This window comes from Cyprinus carpio, chromosome B23 (assembly GCF_018340385.1).
Source record: "Cyprinus carpio isolate SPL01 chromosome B23, ASM1834038v1, whole genome shotgun sequence".
Taxonomy (NCBI): Eukaryota; Metazoa; Chordata; class Actinopteri; order Cypriniformes; family Cyprinidae; genus Cyprinus; species Cyprinus carpio.
Genome location: NC_056619.1, coordinates 18940626 through 18961811, shown reverse-complemented (window position 1 = coordinate 18961811; position 21186 = coordinate 18940626). Strand labels below are relative to the sequence as shown.

Below are 21186 nucleotides of genomic sequence, written 5' to 3'. Positions count from 1 at the left end.
TAATTTGTTAAAAATAAACCTGAGCATTTCTTTTAAGAGATTTCAGAGACATGCTATGCAGGATGAACAGGGAATTACAAGCTGTAAATATACTTTGGCTCTCAACAGGCCAACATGGCTATGGGACTGAAAAAAGGTTTCTAAATATAACACTTATCAATATCCTGCAGATATGCATTCTCACAATTTAAATATTTTTATGTTTTATAAGGGACCATGCTGCATTGCTATAATAATAAAAAAGTGCTGATAAATAGAACGGAGTGAGTTACGATCTTAGATATGTTATCCACTAGCGCCCCCCAATGTTACTTTTGAAACGACTGGACACATTTTTTTTTCTCCTAAATATGATCTGAAGCCAAACGTTCTACAAAATGCAGTAAAATGTGATGCTACGGTAAATACATACAAATGTATATGTAATGAAGTTATTATAAACCAAAAGTATGTATAAATCATTCAATTTCTGTTCACTTTGCTTGGTGTGACAGAATTTGTATTTCTTTTCTTTTTTCTTTTTTTGCTTTTTTTTTCTTGCTGAAAATAGTTGTGGTGGTTTATTAAGATTTTTACATATTTTCACAGAAAACAAAAATAACCTTGTCAAACTGAGCCACACAGTCTTTGCCGTAGAACTTTAAATTGTAATGTAGTTACATATGTAATTACAATTATCTGGCCAGTAGTTGGCACTATATTACAATAGAAGATGTTCTGGAAACAACAGGTGATCTTTATACAAATTTAAAGTCCTATGTGATTATTTTACAAAAACATGTCATGCGATTTTATTAGCACTGCAATAACAGTGCAGTACGTCTATCTGTCTATAGTTATATCTTTATATGTAAACTACGGAAAGGCCACATATTAAGCTGCTCAAGTATTACACACCACAGCAGTTTACACACAGTGTCTAATGACTCAAACTCAGCTTATCTGTGACACAGCAGACCGCCATATTGCATTTTAGCTATTATCACAACCATAAGTTAACTTTCAATCAGGTTAAAAGTTATATTGGACCATATATGTTTATAAATTATTAAAATCTATTAATTATGTATGAGATTAAAGGGATACTCCACCCCAAAATGAAAATTTTGTCATTAATCACTTACCCCCATGTCATTTCAAACCCGTAAAAGCTCCGTTCGTCTTTGGAACACAATTTAAGATATTCTGGATGAAAACCTGGAGGCCTGTGACTGTCCCATAGACTGCCAAATAAATAACAGTGTCAAGGTCCATAAAAGATATGAAAGTCGTCGTCAGAATACTCCCTCTGATATCAGACGTGCAATCTGGGTTATATGAAGCGACGGGAACAGTTTTTGTAGGCGAAGAAAACAAAAATAACGTAATAAAATAAGAAGCATAGAAACAAACAAACAATATGCATAAGGCGCCCGCGGGTAAAAAACGGAAAGAAAAGGGTGGGGCTGAGAAGGCGAGAGAAAAAAAAATGGCGGAATTTAGATTCTGATAGACATTTAGATACTAAATGTCGCAAATTAACTGTAATATTTATCAGCACAGTCAGCAGCAGCACCTCGCAGTTAAATATTAGCAGCAGTGAAGAAGTGAGCCAGACAGCTATGCAGCAACATGCCACCAGTGATGATGATGAGGGACAGAAAGATGAGCTGGTTCCACAGGCAGATCCAGGGCAAGTAGGTATGGAACATGAGAGGAGAAAGAGAGTTACTTGCTAGGGATGATGTTAGGAAGTGATACTCAGGTTGCTACATTTTTAATGATTAGTTAAAACAGCTAAACTTCAACATTTTAGCTGTTAAATGTCACATGCAGTAGCTAATATTAAGAAATATGTTGTGCTTTTTACTTTTAAAAATGTTGGTAACGTTACAGTTAATGCTTACAAACTTTGAAGATTTTGAATACAGAAGTTACATTTGTAATGGTGTATTTTCATTTAGATGTGGTATTATTATTTGTGCAGTAAGATTAATTACTGCATAAATTAATTAAGATTATTAAGTAATAAATTCATTTTAAGACAGCATGGAATAGAGTGTATAATATGCTGTTATAACAGCATATTATATAATCTATTCCATGCTATTTTGGAATAAAACCTGTTTTTTTTTTTTTAAATCCATTCCATAATTTGTTTATTCAGGTTGAGCTTAGACCAAGAGCAGAGAAAGACACCCACTCCAGCTCAACTTTTAATTACTTTAAGCGCCCAGTCATATAATTTGGATGGTATAGTATCATGAGCCACAATTAAAGTCTTGTGACACTCATGCCAGGCGTTATTGTTGTTGTTGAGTTTCTGCGCGTCGATTGCTTTGGGCCAGGCCTAGTCAAAGTCCAGGGGCGTTTTTTAGTCCCAGTCCGTCCCTGCATGGGGGTAAGTGATTAATGACTGAATTTTCATTTTGGGGTGGAGTATCCCTTTAAATTATGTAGGTGAATTTAAGTAAAACTGTCCACTTGATGACTGTCTAAATGATTCGGCTGTCCAGTATACAAGTCACAAACATACTTACAGAACGTTTTATTTACAACATTTCTTCTGCCGAAACATACTTGATGTGCGTTTTTGTGTTGGTCTGCAGACCTGTAATAATAATAAATACTATAGTGTTTTTGAACCATAGTAAAGTACTTGAATTAATTTGTTGTGGTTATTCTATAGTTGCTGTGGTAATAACACCACTATAGTAATATAAACACATTACTTTACACAATACTCTAAGTTTTCTACAAATATAGGGTATAGTATATTACAGTTTACTGCACTAAGTTTATCAGTTCACTATAGTTAATACAGCATGCTGTAGCATTCATTAACAAAGTGTTGTAAATACTATAATATATACAGTAAAATATACTATAGTATGGTTCTAAAACACTATTAGTATTTACTATTAGTATTTACTATTTACTATAAATTACTATAGTATTTTTTTCATGTGGGTACTCAAGCGGGCGATAGTTACATTCTATCGTCTGTGTCTCTGAAGTTAACCCGTGATGTGTTATTATTCAGGTAGGTTTTGTGAGCATGTTAACTATTTTAAAATATTTTCTTCAAACTGTTGCTCCGCCATGACAATATTTGACCTGAAAAGAGCAATCTCAGCTAACAGTTTCTGGTTTCCAGAACGTTTTGGAAACAATTCGTTTACAGAAAAGAAACTACAAAGAACGTTCCCAAAACGTGAGGAGCACTGTTTTCGCTGGGTGCCCAGTTCGATCAATTCACCACAATATGTTCTTAACTCCCTCAGTATTCAAGGAATCGAGTTTTTAATCGGTCGTCCCGATTTGATTCGTTCAGTCCGAACCGGTTCAATGATTCATTGAACACCACTGACTTCATGATTCAAATCAAAAGAACTGAACTCTCGACTCCTGAATGAATCAGACACGGCAACAGCTGACAACATTCTGCAGTCTTCTTCACTAAACAGAAAGTTTTTCTTTTGGTCACCACATTATTTCATTCAGTCCAAGCATGAAAGACGATGAATTTCCTAGTGAAATAATGCATATTAATTTATGAACACAGCTCAGTAAGAGCTGCTTAGTTCCGCTTAGTTCTTCAACCCCTTCTGCTTACTTGACACTTTCAGTCTCGCTGTTTAGCATTGGTCAGTGTAGGCGGAGTTTAAGTCACAGTGCCTTCCAAAACAAGTAACGTGCGTGTGTCGACACAAGGACTGCCACCGGGAGGAGAGAGTCGAAGAGCTGCGATGATTTTATAGACAGCCTTCCCCGTTATTGACGTTAAGAAGGTAACGTTGGCATCAAAACGCGGAGGTTCTGTTTGAATGGTCTTAATAGTTAAAAAAGGTTCTACTAGTTGATCCGCGCCTACAGCAATGGCACTGAGAAATCCAAGATGGTCAATGGCTGTGCATTCCTGATTGGGACATGCTGTTATACTTATTATGTGTTAACAGCAGCAAATAAAGTTGTTTATGCATGTTGTGGTGTACCCATTGGTAGCTTTGTTAGTAAGTATGAGCTTCCATGATTTGGAGAAACAGTTTGCGTTTTTTAAGTGTTCAGTGGTTACTTGAATACTTATTAGAGATGTGTTTGAATGATGATCTTATTAAGAAGCAAGCTATGCTTTTCTATTGGTTTAATCCCAAATGAATACCTTTAGTGTTGTGGAGGTGTCATGATCGAGATCTAGGAGAGCTCTGAAGGTTGCTTAATTTACAAATGTGTTTCATATCTGTGTTCTTTTCGTTGATAATATTATTGCTGGTGAAATGCATTATCACCTGATAGGTTATTATGAACCTATTCTTAAATAATCGTTGTTTAATGTCCACCTACCCTAGCTGTACCACAACCTTTGAAGAACATGGATGCATCTGAAGAGAACATAAGAATGACTTCTGATTCTCAGAGCAAAACATGTGTACAGAATCAAGAGTCAGGTAGGTACTCCATTACAGGTAAACTTTCAGTATTTTTATTTTTTGATGTCAAAGTCTGTGCATCCAGTTAAACTTGACTAAAACAGATCTTTGAGATATAGTATACATTTTCCTGTTATTTTCTTAATTAATTATTTGTGTGGTAATAGATAAAATTTAGAAGCTCTCTCTGTTATAAAGTTTCATTGCAAATAATTCAAATGAACTAATATTGACTTTGACTCACAATTTTTATGATTATTGTAACTCAAAAATTAAATTTATTATGTGTGTGTGTGTGACCAATTAGTAACTAAATCACAAATGTAATTCTTAACATGTTCACCTGATCATAGTTGTGTAACAGTTATGTAATACCAATCATAACTTAATGAAACCCTGTTATTAATGTTGTAAATTTCTTGTGACAGCTGTGATGCTGTAATTACACAGTCATATCTTGTAAAGTATACTGGAGTTAATTAAAGGTGATTCATGTGCAGACTGTTTTATCATTTATCTGGGATGATTATAAGGTTTGAAATACAGCAATTCAAACACTTGCCAGTGCTTAATTTGAAACTGTTTGTAAGCTGTAAAAAAAACGTAAAATGTACTGGTAATTTGAGGAGGACATTTCCGTTAATCATAAAACACAATGCAGTGCAGTGCAAAATTCAATATATGTGCCCTATTTTTAAAGATCTTTTTTACAGTGTAGGACAGCATAGAACAAACCTTGAAAACCAAAGCCATGTGAGGTTGTGTGTGCAATAACTGCTGTTAACACAATCAAGCAAGAGATTCTGTAATGACTCTGGTTTTTGTTACATACTGTAATATTCTATATTCATTAGCTATTTTGGTTATACTATACTGTAGTAGTTTGAGAATCATTTTAATGTATTTATGTACTTTGGTATGGTGCTTGCATGGCATGTATTATGTACTATCCTGTAATTATGTAATATTGTATTTTGTAATATTATTTATGTATCTATTTATTTTTAAATTTAATATAAAATGTCATATATTGTACTCTCCTCTCTCTCTATCTCTGTAGGCAATGGTGCAGCGCTGGTGTTGTGTTCTGTATCTGTGGCCTGCCTGAGTGGGTTGATGATGGGATATGAGATGAGTCTGATATCAGGAGCATTGCTTCAACTCAGGGACGTTTTGACTCTCTCCTGCCCGCAGCAAGAGCAAGTTGTTGGCTCTGTTCTGTTTGGAGCCTTCCTCCTCTCCCTGGGTGGTGGCACCATCCTGGACCGTTATGGACGGCGGTTCTCTATCATCCTCACGGCGCTGCTGTGTGTGTTGGGCACACTTCTGAGCATGTGTGTGGTGTCATTTTGGGCGCTAGTTGTCGGGCGGATGCTTGTCGGCATGGCTGTTGCGCTGTCAGGCATAGCGTCATGTCTTTATGCGGCAGAAGTGGCACCGGCCACCTGGCGCGGGAGGTGCGTGTGTGTGTATGAGTTGATGGTAGTTTTAGGGATGCTGTTGGGTTTTGGACTGAGTTGGGCATTCGCAGGGGTCTCGGATGGATGGAGGTTTATGTTTGGTGGCGTGCTGTTCCCTGCTTTGCTGCAAGCTGGCATCATGCCGCTTTTGCCGCAGAGTCCGCGCTTTTTGCTAGCCCAGCAGCGTGAGAAAGAGGCTCACGCAACACTCCTCCGTCTTCGTGCTGGAATCAAAGGAGTAGACGCAGTGGAGGACGAACTTCATGCGATACGCATGGCATTAGGGGCAGAGCGCCTGCATGGCTTCCTGGACCTCTTCCGGTCTCGTGACAATATGCTTCAGAGACTGCTTGTTGGTGCTGCGCTAGTTTTCTTGCAGCAGGCTACGGGACAGCCCAACATTTTAGCGTATGCGTCGACTGTTCTCAGCAGCGTGGGCTTCCATGGGAATGAGGCAGCGACTCTTGCATCCACAGGGTTTGGTGTGGTTAAAGTGGGTGGGACCATTCCTGCAGTCTTTCTAGTGGACAAAGTGGGGCCTAAAGCCTTACTATGTGTTGGTGCGGTTGTTATGACATTGTCAACAGCAACACTGGGGGCTGTTACTATGCAAAGCCACACACATGTTTCTAGCCTATGCAGAAGCCCCGTTAATAAAGCAAACCTCACAGTTTTTGGGACGGAAGAAGAGACTGATTTCCAGACAAACACTCCACTGGGTTTGTACCAGCCTTCTTACCATGAACTTCAAAACAAGCATAAAACAAATGCTTTCCTCACTAGCATTAATGACACCAAGGACCACTGGGTTTTAAACTACACTCCTGATCATAGGACAGCATTAATGGAATTGGCTGAGGGTTCCGAGAAAGACAGTTCCAAAATTGCACTTCAATCTCTTCATGTTAATGAAGTGTCACCCTCTCTGAAATGGATCTCTCTGGTCAGCTTGCTGGTATATGTAGCTGGATTTTCCATCAGCTTGGGACCAAGTAAGATTCAGTCACTCTTCATACTGTCACAAAAAACAAAAACATCCTGTTAAAGGAATAGTTCACCCAGAAATGAAGCTCTGTTGAAAATGTACTCACTCTCAGGCCAAAGATGTTGATGAGTTTGTTTCTTCATCAGAACAGATTTGGAGAAATTTAGCATTACATTACTTGCTCACCACTGGGTCTTCTTCAGTGAATGGGTGTCGTCAGAATGAGAGTCCAAACATCCGATAAAAACATCACAATCATCCACAAGTAAACCACATGACTCCAGTCCATCACTTAACATCTTGTGAAGCAGAATGCTGCATGTTTGTAATAAAAAAATCCACCATTAAAGCATTTTTAACTTCATACTGTTGCTTCTGGTTAAAATATGAATCCTCTATTTATAATATTGCTTTCTCCAACGAAGAAACAAACTAATCTTGGATGGCCTGAGGGTGAGCTAATTATCATTTTTGGATGAGCTATTACTTTAAAGGAGTGGTCCATCCAAAATTAAATTCTGTCATCAGTTAATCACCTGTTTCTAATTTGGATCACAAAAGAAAGTTTTTTTATTTTTTTTATTTAAAAAGGTCTTTTTTAAACTACATTTATTTATGCCTTTGTGTAATCATCAATCTGCAGTGGTTCATGTGGTTTTGAGTGCGATCTTCCCGACTGGCATCCGTGGAAAGGCTGTGTCCGTCATCTCTGCCTTTAACTGGGCCACAAATTTGCTCATATCGATGACCTTCCTTACTCTGACAGGTAACACACACACAGACACAGAGTGCAGTGTTACTTACAGCAATGAGATCAGTAGATTATGGTGACCCAGTTGTATTGCAGGATGCAGTCAGTGTATTTATCAGTATCTGGGTTCTGAAGGTCATCCAATAAAACCGAGAAGATTGAGGCTGTCTCTATTTAGATAAGTAGTTAATTTGTGTGTTCTCATGGGGTAAGCAATTGCTGATTTGACACTTTTGTACTCTGGGTGCTTGATCTGACCCTGTTAGGAGAAAAATATTACAATTAATGTTACTTTTTCTCAAACTTAAGGTTAGTGGTAAATTCCTAAGCCTAAATACAAAATCTGTCTCTTACTGTTTGTGCTACAGACATGTATGTTATAACATTTCTAAAAAGAGTCTGACAAAGCCAAACACCACAGTGTCCCTTCAAGAGTTATGTAAGAGCACAGTTAATTTTGCCATAGATCATTAACTAACAAGGTAAAAAGGATAAGTTGTTTTGATTCAATTACTACTCTTTAAAAACAGTGGATTGATTATTAATGTTAGAATTTAACCCAGCCTGTTTTTCCTTTAGGTTACAAGCATTGCTCTAGCTACCCTAAAATTATATAAAGCAAAGGTTTTCAAACAGGTCCAGGGACCTCAAGGGGCCTGCAATAGGGTTATCAAGGGGTCCACAATGGGCTCTGTGGAATCTTTGAGTTAAAAAATGAAGCATGTCAGTGTCTCGAATAATATCTGATGTGAAAATATGGAGCCCCACACATGGCATGCAGGAAAAAAAATAGTAGATTTGTCTGTAGTGACCTTTTCATACGGAGCCCCACACATGACATGCAAGAAAAAATAAATAAATTGTGCGCACGATTTACTAATTTGTTCCCTCGATGTACTAAAACGTGTGCACAATTTAGCAAATCGAGAAAACGAAATAGTAACCGTGAGCACGTTTTAGTACATCGAGGGAACGAATTAGTAAATCGTGCCCACAATTTATTTATTTTTTCTTGCATGTCATGTGTGGGGCTCCGTAAGAAAAGGTCACTACAGGTAAGTTTTAAATAAATTAACTTGACACAATAATGGGTAGAAAAAATGATAGGCTTAATACAATGTTTTTATTTTTCATATATATTTACATTACAAATCAGATGACAAGCAGCTCTCTCTCTTCACCTCTTTGTACACTCTTGTTATCCTCTGTGGTTGATTACAAAGCATCAAACCCAGGAGCCTAACTTTCACAGCTGCTTATTCATCTTATTATATCTTAAAGTAAACAAAAGAAGTATTGCAAGGACTTTCCATATCATTCAAACATTTTTATACTCAAGTATATATGGCATTAACCCTAAAAACAAGTAAATAACATAACACTGAAACAGGTAAATAGCAATATCAGTATCCAAACAATATAAGCAGTGTTTTGTTCTCAGAAACTGATCGCAAAGTGTGGATGGAGTTAGGATTGTGTTTAGAGGCAGTCTGCCAAACATCCATTTGCCACCTGTGGGGATGTTCCTGCAGAGATGGAATGAAAACACAAACTTACAAAGTTTTGCACAGAACAATAAACAAAAAATAGGTTTTGTAGCACAAAGGAGTGTTTTTCAGAGGTCATTTACTAAATTGTGTTGTGGTTGTAGAGAGGATCGGCCTGCCCTCGGTGATCTTCTCCTACGCTGCTATGAGCTTCGTGTTGGTGGTGTTTGTGATTGTATTTGTGCCAGAGACGAAAGGCCGATCGCTGGAACAGATCTCTAAGGAGCCACACACAAACATACAAAACAAGCAAATGCTTCTCATATTAATCAAAAAATTGACCAAAAATTACATCATATTAACAAAAATATTAATCATTACAATATAATTATAAATACATTAAAATACAAAATAAATAATTCAAAACGATAAATCTCAAAATAGTGCTGTCAAACGATTAATCGCATCCAAAATAAAAGTTTTTGTTTACATAATATATGTGTGTACTGTATTTATTATGTATATATAAATACACACACATGCATGTATATATTTAAGAAAAATATGTAACGTTTATTAAATATATTTATTTATGATATAAATTATATGAATATAAATATATACATATTAATACATGTATGTGTGTGTATTTATATATACATAATAAATATACACAACACACACACATATGTAAACAAAAACGTTCATTTTGGATGCTATTAATCGCGATTAATCATTTGACAGCACTAGGTTTAATGTATTTATTAAATCTTAAAAATATATGGCTAAAAAAGTCCCACAGATTTACAATTAGGAGAGACTTAGGCATACAAAATACAGAATATCATAAAGACTTGGGATGATAAACAGTGTTTTTTCAGCAACCTGGGGTCCGTTTCAGAAAGGAGGTTAAGTGAAAACTGAGTATGTTAACCCTGAAATAAGGGAAACTCTGGGTTTTTTTTTTAAATGGGAGATTTGTCAAACCTGGGAAAGCAGGGTAAGTCAAGCCCATTTCTGAAAGCGAGGTAACTTATACTATATTACCAAGGTAACTTACTCTGAACCTAACCTGGTCGGGAGCAGGTTTTCTTTAGGAAACCCAGAGTTTCTTTCCATCTCCTCCCCCTTTTTAAAGTGTAAGTGATGTTTAAATGCCTTATTCATTCATTCACGCTGCATTTCTGCATTTCTTACTGAGTATTTTTGTCTTGTTTCAAGTACAAATATCTAAAAATTCTTAAGTTAAGATGCATTTAGATATTTAGTCTTGTTTCCTGGGGGATTTTTCTTTTTAGTGCATTTTACGTAAAACATGTCAAATTGTCCGCCATAGGGTAAGAAAAATAATCTTAATGCAAATGGAAACAAGAATATTTTTAATTTTCTAACCCCATTGCCAGATATTTTGCAAAATAAGAAAAATGCACCTAAATTAGTTTTTTTCCCTTCATGGAAACAAGACTAAATACCTTATGTTATTTATATTTAATTTTTTTTACACCATATTCCCATGCATATTTATCTGAGCGGTACAATTTAAAATGGTAGTTTTCTTTAAAACAGCAGTTCTTAATTCCAGTCCTCGCGCCCCCCTGCTCTGCACATTTTGTATTGTTTCTCTTATGCCATTAGTTCTTATTCGAATTGCCCGGCGAAGTGGACATCACAGGATATTCCACCATGATTCCAGTTCAAAGCGAACGTATATGTTCCATTCAAAGTTCACTGAAGTGTGCTAGATGTGAATTTAAATTGTATTTATTTACAGAGGTATATGATGTCAATATATATATATAAGTCAAGTTGAGTTGGTTGTACCTCCTTATTGAAACGGGCCCCTGTTCTACAACAGTTACACACTCAGTTCGGCTAAAAATGACTTTATAATAGTGGAGTGAGGGTCAAAAACATTCATACACCCAATTTATAATACTTGCCACTTGCCCAACATTGCATGCGTCAGTGACTTTTTGTTTTAAAGTGCATCATCGTAATGATCAGACATGTGTCTTGTTGTGCAGGAATCACCTGAGCAGCAGACTGCTGTGTGACAGAAGAAAACACGAGGCTTCAGCACAGCCCCCACAGGAGGAAAAAGCCCTCTCAACTGTTTGACTTTTTGCCTAGATGAAGAGTGGAAGAGCACAAGAGTAGTGCAAAGGACAGATTTTTATTGGTGCCGTCTGGCAACTTACAGGACAGACAAACCTGTGACTGCACTTTTCAAAGTATTGAAGAGATATAACTGATTGATGTTGTTGTCATGGCTATAATTTAGCTTAATAAACCTTCCCATGGCATGATGGGTCAGTTGAGAAGAGTTAAAAGAGAATGTCCATCTGATTTATTTGTATTCTTTTTTTAAATGCATTTTAAGTAATTTTGTTACTTATTGAGATTTATATGGTAAATTAACAGATTACTGTTATGAAACACTTTGGAAATTGTGCAATCATGACCATAATCATGCCATGACAAGTCAAAGCCAAGTTCTGTGGCCCAGCCACATGTCAGTGTTTGTGTGCTGAGCTGCTCCGGGTGTATGTTCACGGTGTGTGTGTGTTCACTGCTGTTTGTGTGCACTTTGGATGGGTTAAATGCAGAGCACGAATTCTGAGTATGGGTCACCATACTTGATTGTATGTCACGTCACTAATATAGACAACACCTGAAGGTGTCTCTCTGGCTAGAGATGCCTTCATGCAATCAGGTTAACTGCAAATGGGCATGTTTTGTAATATTACAAACTGAAATTTTGTTCAATCATAAATATATGTGATTATAATCAAAAATCAAATCTCTTTTTTTCTTGCTCCATCACTAAGTCGTTTTGACTTAAAAACAAAAAAATTGTTTTTGTTTTACATTGAAATTTTTGACAGAATTAGATTAAAAACACATTTAATAATTATAAAACAAAAATAAAATGCATGTAAATATAGTTAAAATTGTAGCAATATGCTTTTCTATAGTTTTTTTTCCCAGTTATCCAGCGAATTATGTAAATGTAATCTAAACATGACTTCCCTGAGGTAAATGTGACGTCACGTGACCTGTTGTTCACGAGCTGTTTTATCGACGGCGCTCCAAACACGTGTTGAGCGAATACACGAGGCATGATACGTTTATGTAAGTTGTATTTTATCTTTTGTGACCTTCTAAAGTTTATCCACGTTTTTCCCGCACTGTACTTATTTATACTCGCCAAATACTTTAATTTCCGCTGAGGCGGCTAAAGCGATGTCACGCCACAGAAGAGCGTCAAAACGACATTTATTGTTAAAATTTCACAATATAACCCACACATTGAAAACTCAGTCCTCCGAAAAAATATATAGATTTTTTCACTTTGCTTATAACCGCGTTTCAAACGGCCCATTGTGACTAATTTGCATAGAGTTAGAATATAAATGGCCTACACTTGTTTGTGCGGATGAAATTTAAACGATTAAATGAAAGAATGAATTCAAACATGATATTAGCATAACAGATAAAAGAACAGTCAAATGAAACAAAATAGTTACTAAACTAATAAGTGAGGCAGTGGACATGCAGTACTTTGAATGACATATGGGCCTAAATATGAGTGATGCTGGGGTATTCCTCTTGCACAGACACAGATGCAATGACTTAATATAGGGATTATTTTATTTTGTTTATTATAAAATACAAAAGTTTTCATATACTACATAAACATATGAACCAACAACTCCTTCACAAGCCAGAGTGTTCTTGTCCACAGTATACACCAGATATACATCACCTGCTGTTTAAACGTGAAGTGTTTGCCCTTTAACCTCTCGCTTCTGTTTTAAAGTATCAATAAAAGAGCTCCAAAAAATGTTACTAGAATCAAATTAGCTAAAATTTCCAAGAAGTTTTTACTTTGGTGTCCATGCATTATATAATACAGTTAATTCAAGTGTTTATACTACACAATGTCAGCAACACAATGTCAATGCACTAATGGTCCTCTTCTGAGCTTTAAGAGGTCGTCATTAATTAACGTGGGGTCCGAAAGTTCAAAGGCATGACTCTGAAAACACACGACCCAGACCTGCTTGGACGTGAAATGGCAAAAGCTGCCTTGGAGACACATACAGTACAACAGTTACAAGCCTTAAAACATTCAATGATAAGGTGCTTTTCATTTCAAACTGGTGCCTACGTGTGTGTGTGTGTGTGGTTTATGATAGTGTTTTCTGACACTCAAACAGCAGAGGATAAATCTGCTCCACAGCAGACGCCACACTCTGCACATTTGGTCCTAGAGAAGAGGGAAAGACGGTCACTAATACGTTAAGATCTAACATTAGTGCAGCTTTTTGTTTTACAAGAAAGCAGGTACTAAACAGTGGGTTGCATTAATTATTCATGGTTATATTTGTGTGAAAAGGATCTCATGCAAAAATCATAAAAATATTCTTAAATAGGTTTACGCTTAAATATAAAATAAAATTATGATCCCACTCAAACCATGCAAAAATATTAATAATTAAAAAAATAGGATTCTTTTAAAAATCAGACCTAGAAACATTAAGCTGAAATGTTTTATCTATTATTATATTAAGTCAAATATGCAACAATATTATTAAATATTTTCTGCACATATAAGAACACGAAGACATTTATTAATTAATTTCACTGATAAATAAAAAAACATTTTAAACAAATAAAAAGATTCCAGAGCATCATTGTAGCTTACTACATTATATTTGTTAATATCCAGACCTTAAGGATTTACACAGTCATGTGGGCTGCTTTTAATGCAATGTGGCTAAATAATCTGGGAATAATTCTTACAAATGCATTAATCTGTATGAGCTCTATGGAGGCAAGCACTGAAGTCTTGGTAAAAATTTTAAGTAACTTGACACTGAAGTCATTTTTATTGGTAGATTTCATACAAATTCAGTAAATATTACAGACTGGCATTGTGTCCAAAGGTTCTTCAACTGTCCAGGTGTTTGCAGTACATTCCAGATAAACCCAGATTACGGTAGTGAAATGATACTGAGCGAATGCTGTGAGTGGTTTACCTGTAACAGTGATATTGCCTGTGGAAAACACCTGCACTGTACTCCTGAGGTTTTTAATTCTGTATGTCGCAGCAGGATGGAGCTCGGGTTCATAGCTAAAAATACACACAGACACAAATAAAGTGATGAGACCTGTTCCTTGGCATGTTTTAGACTGCTCAATGCCGCATTCACCATTGCACCACTAGAGAGCACTGTTCCCCTTTTTTAGACCCTCAAGGTTCCTTTGGAGCCAGTGTTAACATTGGTCTCTGGCTAAACGATCACAAGTGGTCAGGCGAGACACATTACTGTTCACAGCTGGTATTAACATGCATCTCAAATGTGCCTCCTGTGACCACTTGTGACTGGATTTCATTGAAGGGAAGGTCTCGGATTTCATCAATACATCCATCACTAACTGTTTAAACCTGTTTTTAGCTCTGACCAGTTGTCAAATTGGCCCAAAACGGATGTTAATACCAAATGTTAATGAGCATGAGCACAAATTGTTTGCAAAGCCACTCCATTGTTTCTTAATTGCTTTCATTAATACTAGCCATCCACAACACAAATGCACATACTATTAAAATAAATGGGTATAATGAAGTTTCTGTGGACACCATGAGAGCAAATATAATGTCTTACCTGGCAATAGGACGGTTATTCTTAGTGAACTCAATGAGACGGATTTGAAAAGGCAAGGAGCACACCGCTAACACATTGACAACCTTAAAGTCCGAGAACCTCACCTGCAGATAAGATTATAACAATAATACATCATTCAGAAGTTCTACAAAGCTGTTTGCAGTAGATATTAATCAATTTAGACACCTTGAATCCAATCTTCTGCAGGCAGCGGGCCAACCGTCGAGCACCTAGTTTGGCTTCTTCCTCACTAAACAAAAATAAACATGCATGAAATTCACCAGATAGAAAAAAGACAGGATTTTAGAAGACGTTGATAATTTCAGTAGCACAAACAACTCTTGGCTTATTAGTATTCTGAGAATTGAAAAGCAGATTTTAGTAAGACCTTGTTGCTCCAGTGCAAATAATTTTCCCTGATGACCATATAGAGGCAGTGATACGTGGTTTCCGCAGCTTCATCAGGACTTTCTGGAAAAACATAAGCAACAACATGCGTTAATGATTGGCCATATACTGATACAATACTGCTGATACTGATGATTTTGAGCAAAAGGTGAAAACATGATGGCACTTTCCATGAATTGAGCACATGTTGGTGTCCCATTACATTATTTTTAAGCTGTAAGGGACAAAATGCATGTTGTGTAATAACTCTAGATGTGTTAAACGATTATATAACCCAACTGACATAGCAGGAAAAGTTGCTAGTCTTCAAAAAATAAATAACATCAATTGGACCTTTTCTCCTGCAAATCTTCTCATTTTTTTCTCAAATATATGACTCTGGACCACAAAACTAGTCATGAGTCGCACGGGTACATTTGTAGCAATAGCAAACAATACACTATGGGTCAAAATTATCGATTTTTCTTTTATGCCAAAAATCATTAGGATATTAAGTGTATGTTCCATGAAGAAATTTTGTAAATTTCCTACCATAAAAATATCAAAACTTAAATTTTGACTTGTAATATGCATTTCTAAAAACTTCATTTGACAACTTTAAAGGCGATTTTCTCAATATTTTAATTTTTTTGCACCCTCAGATTCCAGATTTTCAAATAACTGTATCTTGGCCAAATATTGTCCTATTCTAACAAATCATACATCAATAAAAAGCCCCTTATGACTGTTTTTGTGGTCCAGGGTCACACATGTTAGCCACATTCATCAGGCTTAACCATTCAACTCTGTTACCTATTGTAATAACAATTATCAACCAAAATTTGTTCGAAAGTTGATAACTTTATGCATTTAAAATTTTTGCAAAAGATTGAAAAGACTAAAATCACACAAATTTATAAAGTGTTTTAAATTGCATTTAGACATGACAAATTTTGGTACGTAGCTTTTGAGACAATAACATCTAATGCATCATTTGAGTGATGTATAGTGATGACAAAATGAGTTTAACGTCATAATAATACTGTTACAAATCTTTCCACACTAACATATGTAAATCAAGAATTTATATATGTTAGTGAATCAACTTCAGAGACTTAAGTATAACAACTCATCTCCAAAGGTCTAACTGTCTAGACTTACTCCCATCTCAGGCTTGTAGATGACATTAGACCCCTCTAGGCCGATGGTACGCAGGTTTAGATGGCACCTGGTTCTGAAGACAGATACGACATTGGTAATGATGATATCAAGCGCCACATCATTACTGGGTTCCATGGAGCCGCTGTAGATGTTTCAAGCTTGACGACCCTTTTACAGATGCATTTCACGTTACATAACACAACCTGCAAAACACATAAACGTAAGAATTTTTCTCCAGGTACTGGGTGGTTTTACGTTACATTTTGATGTTAGTTAGAGCTAAGTTATACCTGTCTTAAATGACTGGTAACCAAATGTTATCTAGGTTTAATACCCACAATAGGTGGTGATTCATTAACTATGACCAGTGTGCTTCAAACAAAGGCAGTTAACCCCAGCATTTCAATGGGGAATGACCCCTCTAACAAATGCACTCTAAGTCACTTTGAATAAAAGCATCTGTAAAAATGACCACTTCTACAGTACTAAAGTGAAGACTATTTTAGCATTCAAGCTGTGTCCACAAAGCACTGGCAAACAGTTTGAACTGATCAAATGACAAAACAATAACACAGCAACTCCTAACAAACTGATTTACATTTCATTGTAAAATATTATATTTAATCACAAATTAAAGCAACATAGGCATCAGCAGGAGACAATAACATTAAACCTGCATGCTAGCTATTTCAGCTCAAACACTAAATAACAGAGCTGCACTGTTAGAAATAAATGTCAATATGCATGCAAAAGCAACCATAAACTAGTTTTAACAACACAGAGAGGTTTAGTTAACAACTAAATGAATGGCAAACACATAAACTTTCACTTACTTGACTGATGTGGGCGTCCAACGGTGCGTCCGAGAGAAACGTATTATTATAAAACGTGATGAGACGATCTTAAAACGAGTGTTTAAATGTTTTTAAAATCTATATGAATAAAATTAGCGGTCGGAGAAATACCAAAAGTAAACAAAAGCGTCAACACACAAACAACAGACAACCGGCGATTGTTGTCAAGGATGCATCAGTTCCTGCGCGAGACGAGAAACTGTCCGTTCCAATACGCTACAGCGCCTCCACACGGACGGGAGAAAATCAGCGACACGAGTTTTAATGTAAAACCTATGTAGAACATACATTTTCCTTCATAACTGACAGCCTACTAGTGCCATCTTTTGGTAAAAGAAACTTTAATCTGTGCCAATAATAATAATATACTTTGAATATTTTTAAACTTGATCCTGATATTGAATTTAATAATCAATGTTAAAATATGCCTCTCATCTCATGGGCCAAATATGTCCCTCAACTTTACCTCCCATTTGTTAAAATAGGACATTTCTGCCAGAAATCAGAATTTCATGTAAATTCAAATATACTGAATTAGAAGATACACTAAAATAAACAGAAAATAATTATGAATTCTTAAAAAACTTACAAAACACTATTTTGTTTTGTTTAGTATTTTCTATAAGACTTTTAAAATAATGTTTTATGTTTTGTCAGCACATTTTGTCCAGACACACAGTATTTTTTTTTTTTATCCGACAGTATCAAAGTCAGCCTTCATCCTAAAGGCCCTTTTTCCATTTCACCTGCTAGGAGTTAAACAGCATTACAAAGATCAGGTGAGTCTTATAGTTGTTGTTGTTGTTGTTTTTAAATCATTTCAACTCGCTGTGCTTATTTTCTGTCACAATCTTGATACATGAATTTCATGTCACTGGGATTTTTATTTTTATTGTAATTACTCCAGAAAAACAAAAGGGCTGCTGCATTTATTATATGAAGATAGGTAACATACTATGAAATATGGTGTTGTTGTAAACACATTTGCAGACTATGTTGAGAGTTTGCTAGATGAAGCTGACTATCAGTTTGAAGTGTAGCATGATTTCATGCATCCGCTGAAGAAAATGATATTTGTCAATGGGCATATTAAATATTTTACACTTCTTTCATACCCGAAGTTGTTAAACCATGTTGAACCAATCAAGTGATGGACAAGGAGAAACACATTTTGTAAGAAAATGAAGGAAGCAGGAGTTTGCACTCCCAGCAGAAGTGGATACCTCTGAACATGTTGAACTAGTTAATCCAAAGTAATTACTTAACACTTAAACAATTGCCCTTTACAGTCTCCCCTATACTTAGTAAAAATTGTACATTGGCCATCTGTCTGAAGGTATCATCCAGCACTACATTGTGTCCGACACTCTTTTTTCCGAGATATTATTCACCGCTTTCCACGGCTGTGTTTATTTTGTCCTGTCTCAGGTCCAGGTTTAATGGGGTCAGCAGCTTTTTGTCCGAAGTGGACACATCTGGACAGAAAGCATTGTTAGCGGTTTTGCGGTTTCTGGAAAGGTGACAGCAAAATTGAAGTAGCCACTCTGGCATGACCAGGAAAAAAGGATATAACTGAGGGCATTCAGCTGTCTGAATGGACCTTCAGCACTTTTAGTGAATGAACTCGTGACACCCAAATTATGTGCTGAACCAGCCTCAGATAAATCTAATTTATTTGATATGATACTCACAGTAAAGTCCTTGGACGAAAGTCAAGTTACCTTCATTTTGATAGTGCTTTAAACAATACAGATTATTTCAAAGCAGATTCACAGTAATAAACGGGAGATAACGGAATCAATGATGATTAGAGAAATTTAGCATTTAATCACTTGCTCACCATTGGATCCTCTGCAGTTAATATCCAGTGGAGTAAAAGTCCATCATTTAAAATCTTGTGAAAAGCTGTATGTTTATAAGAAACAAAACCACTGTTTCCAGCTAAAAATATGAGTGAACTATCTCCAGTGAAAAATTGTCTTGTCTGAATCAGGAGAGAAATATGCACAGAACAAGTAATGTTTACAATTGAAAACTGCTCTAAACAAATGTGTCGGTGGATTTTGATGTGGGAGGACAATATGGGGTGGACTTTTTGTGGAAGGATTATTATGGACTGTGTGCTCAGATTTTGTCCAGAAGCAACAGTTAAAACCATCTTAATGATGGATTTGTTTCTTATAAAAATAGTTTGTTTGTTTTTTGCTTCACAAGATGCTAATTGATGGACTGGAGTCGTGTGGATTATTATGATGTTTTTATCAGCTGTTTGGACTCTCATTCTGACGGCACCCATTCACTGCAGAGGATCCATTGGTGAGCAAGTGACGTAGTGCTTAATTTCTCCAAATGTGTTCTGGTTAAGAAACAAATCTACATCTTGGATAGCCTGAGGGTGAGTAAATTTTCATTTTTTAAGTGAACTATTCCTTTAATTGTTGATAAAACCCCAAAGGCAATTTACTTTCATCCATCCCTAATTTTCATTCCAAAGTGTTTACCGAGCCATTCTGATTTTACTAATTTGGGCTCGCCTGAACTCTGTTGCACTCTAAGACCTTTGACTCTCTGTCCAAACTGGCTGTTTCCCAAGCAAAACAGCACAATAGTTTCAGAGTGATTCAGTGCTGTTATTTGGTTCCTCCTTGGTTACCAGATAGGCTTTGTGAAATCTCAAGGGCCTCTCTGGCAGAAATATACTGAAGTAAATAAAATAAATTGTGTGTGGAAAGCCCTGTAGAGATGTCTAGAGCTGTTTACTATAAAGCTAGAGATTTAAAGCAGGTTAGTGCAGTGTCAAGACCACAAGCGACGTCTGCCACGCCCCCTGCCGCACTGCAACTTCAGAGACTTAAGTGTGTTTATAGACTATAAAATAGACCTTAGCATCATTGAAATTCTCTTCCTAAGAGAAATAATACGTTGTTCATTAAGATAGAAGATACATAAACAGACAGAACAGGCAGAGTAAACACATTCTCCATCACTCCCTTGCTCCTCCATGAGCCCTGCTCGGCCCCGACCACCAAGATCCTCTCGGATGAGTCGGATCTTCTGTTCTCCTATCCACTAATCTTTTGGATGGGGGAAAAAATAGCCATTGCTCTTACTCCAGTCGATTCCAGAACCATCATTCTTGTTTACCGCTCTGGAGGTCAGAAAAAGGAAGTGCTATCGCTGTTATCTACTCTGCCAAACAGCATAAACACAGCCCGATGGCTTAATACCAGCATGACGCACCATTTGCATATTGCGCTAGTACAGAGGACTTTAAAGTTTGCACAGGACTTGGGTCGGAGGTTAAGAAAGGGTCAGTTTCATTGGCGAGTGTTTAGGGTTAGATAAGGGGCATTGGACGGCGTGAGCTTGCAGGAGGATGTGAGTTCTGGAACCCTTTAGAACCCATGTAAAAGTAAAATCAAATGCATCTGGACGCCTCTTTGTCTAGTTTGAAGACAGAGATGCTGAAACGCCATGTCATATTAAACATTGTTTGTGCTGTTGGATGTGTTACTGAGGTAATGAGGGTGATTTGTAAACAAGGAGGGGTGGAGCATGACCCTCCACTCCGTGTTTACATTGGGCAGAAATCACAGGAACCAAACACTGGGATTGCTGCGCTGCAGTACTGCATTCTGGGTAATGATACGCATTGGGGAGCAGCCATCCCAGATTTTCTCTTCTTTACAGATGAAAATGCTTTTGGCCTTGTTTTTACAGCTTTATCTCAAAGGTTTTCAGGTAAATAAATGAAGTAATGTGCATAAAACCACTTCCAGTAATCAGGTCTTCCTCAGGCCACTAAAACAGGAATGTGCGTAGTGCGGTTTCTCATATTTAGGTCGATTGTATTTTATTTTATTTCTAGGCCATGTTTTTCCCCAAACTAATTTGGATTGTTTGTGACATTATTTTGTAATTTTTTTTAATGGGAAAAGGTTCTCAAACTGTTGCATAGAGGTTGCAACGAATGTGTATGTTGTTATTTTGGAATAATTAGAATATACACTTTTTTACATTATA

At 36.5% G+C, this 21186-nt stretch overlaps 3 protein-coding genes across 3 annotated transcripts in view; 2 read left to right on the top strand and 1 right to left on the bottom strand.

The window, feature by feature from the left end:
- The first annotated feature begins 3618 nt into the window (after window positions 1-3618).
- On the top strand, window positions 3619-11918 carry LOC109071059 (solute carrier family 2, facilitated glucose transporter member 12-like). The gene is made up of 6 exons (XM_042750341.1): window positions 3619-3770; window positions 4329-4427; window positions 5470-6861; window positions 7498-7620; window positions 9257-9401; window positions 11117-11918. The coding sequence occupies exons 2-6, from the start codon at window positions 4352-4354 to the stop codon at window positions 11208-11210; spliced, it is 1830 nt and encodes a 609-aa protein (XP_042606275.1). The 5' UTR covers window positions 3619-3770; window positions 4329-4351; the 3' UTR covers window positions 11211-11918.
- A 204-nt stretch (window positions 11919-12122) lies between these two features.
- The window catches only part of LOC109064049 (transcription factor 21), a 33422-nt gene continuing 24358 nt past the window's right edge, over window positions 12123-21186 (top strand). The window contains exons 1-2 of the mRNA XM_042750330.1: window positions 12123-12224; window positions 17866-17942. Of these exons, the coding sequence (XP_042606264.1) occupies window positions 12212-12224; window positions 17866-17942 (90 nt within the window). The 5' untranslated portion in view covers window positions 12123-12211. The remainder of the gene's footprint in view (window positions 12225-17865; window positions 17943-21186) is intronic.
- Window positions 12726-17387, bottom strand: LOC109071060 (TATA box-binding protein-like 1). The gene is made up of 7 exons (XM_019087531.2): window positions 17143-17387; window positions 16310-16512; window positions 15150-15232; window positions 14948-15011; window positions 14762-14865; window positions 14135-14229; window positions 12726-13362 (listed from the first exon to the last, which is right to left on the bottom strand). The coding sequence occupies exons 2-7, from the start codon at window positions 16442-16444 to the stop codon at window positions 13283-13285; spliced, it is 561 nt and encodes a 186-aa protein (XP_018943076.1). The 5' UTR covers window positions 16445-16512; window positions 17143-17387; the 3' UTR covers window positions 12726-13282.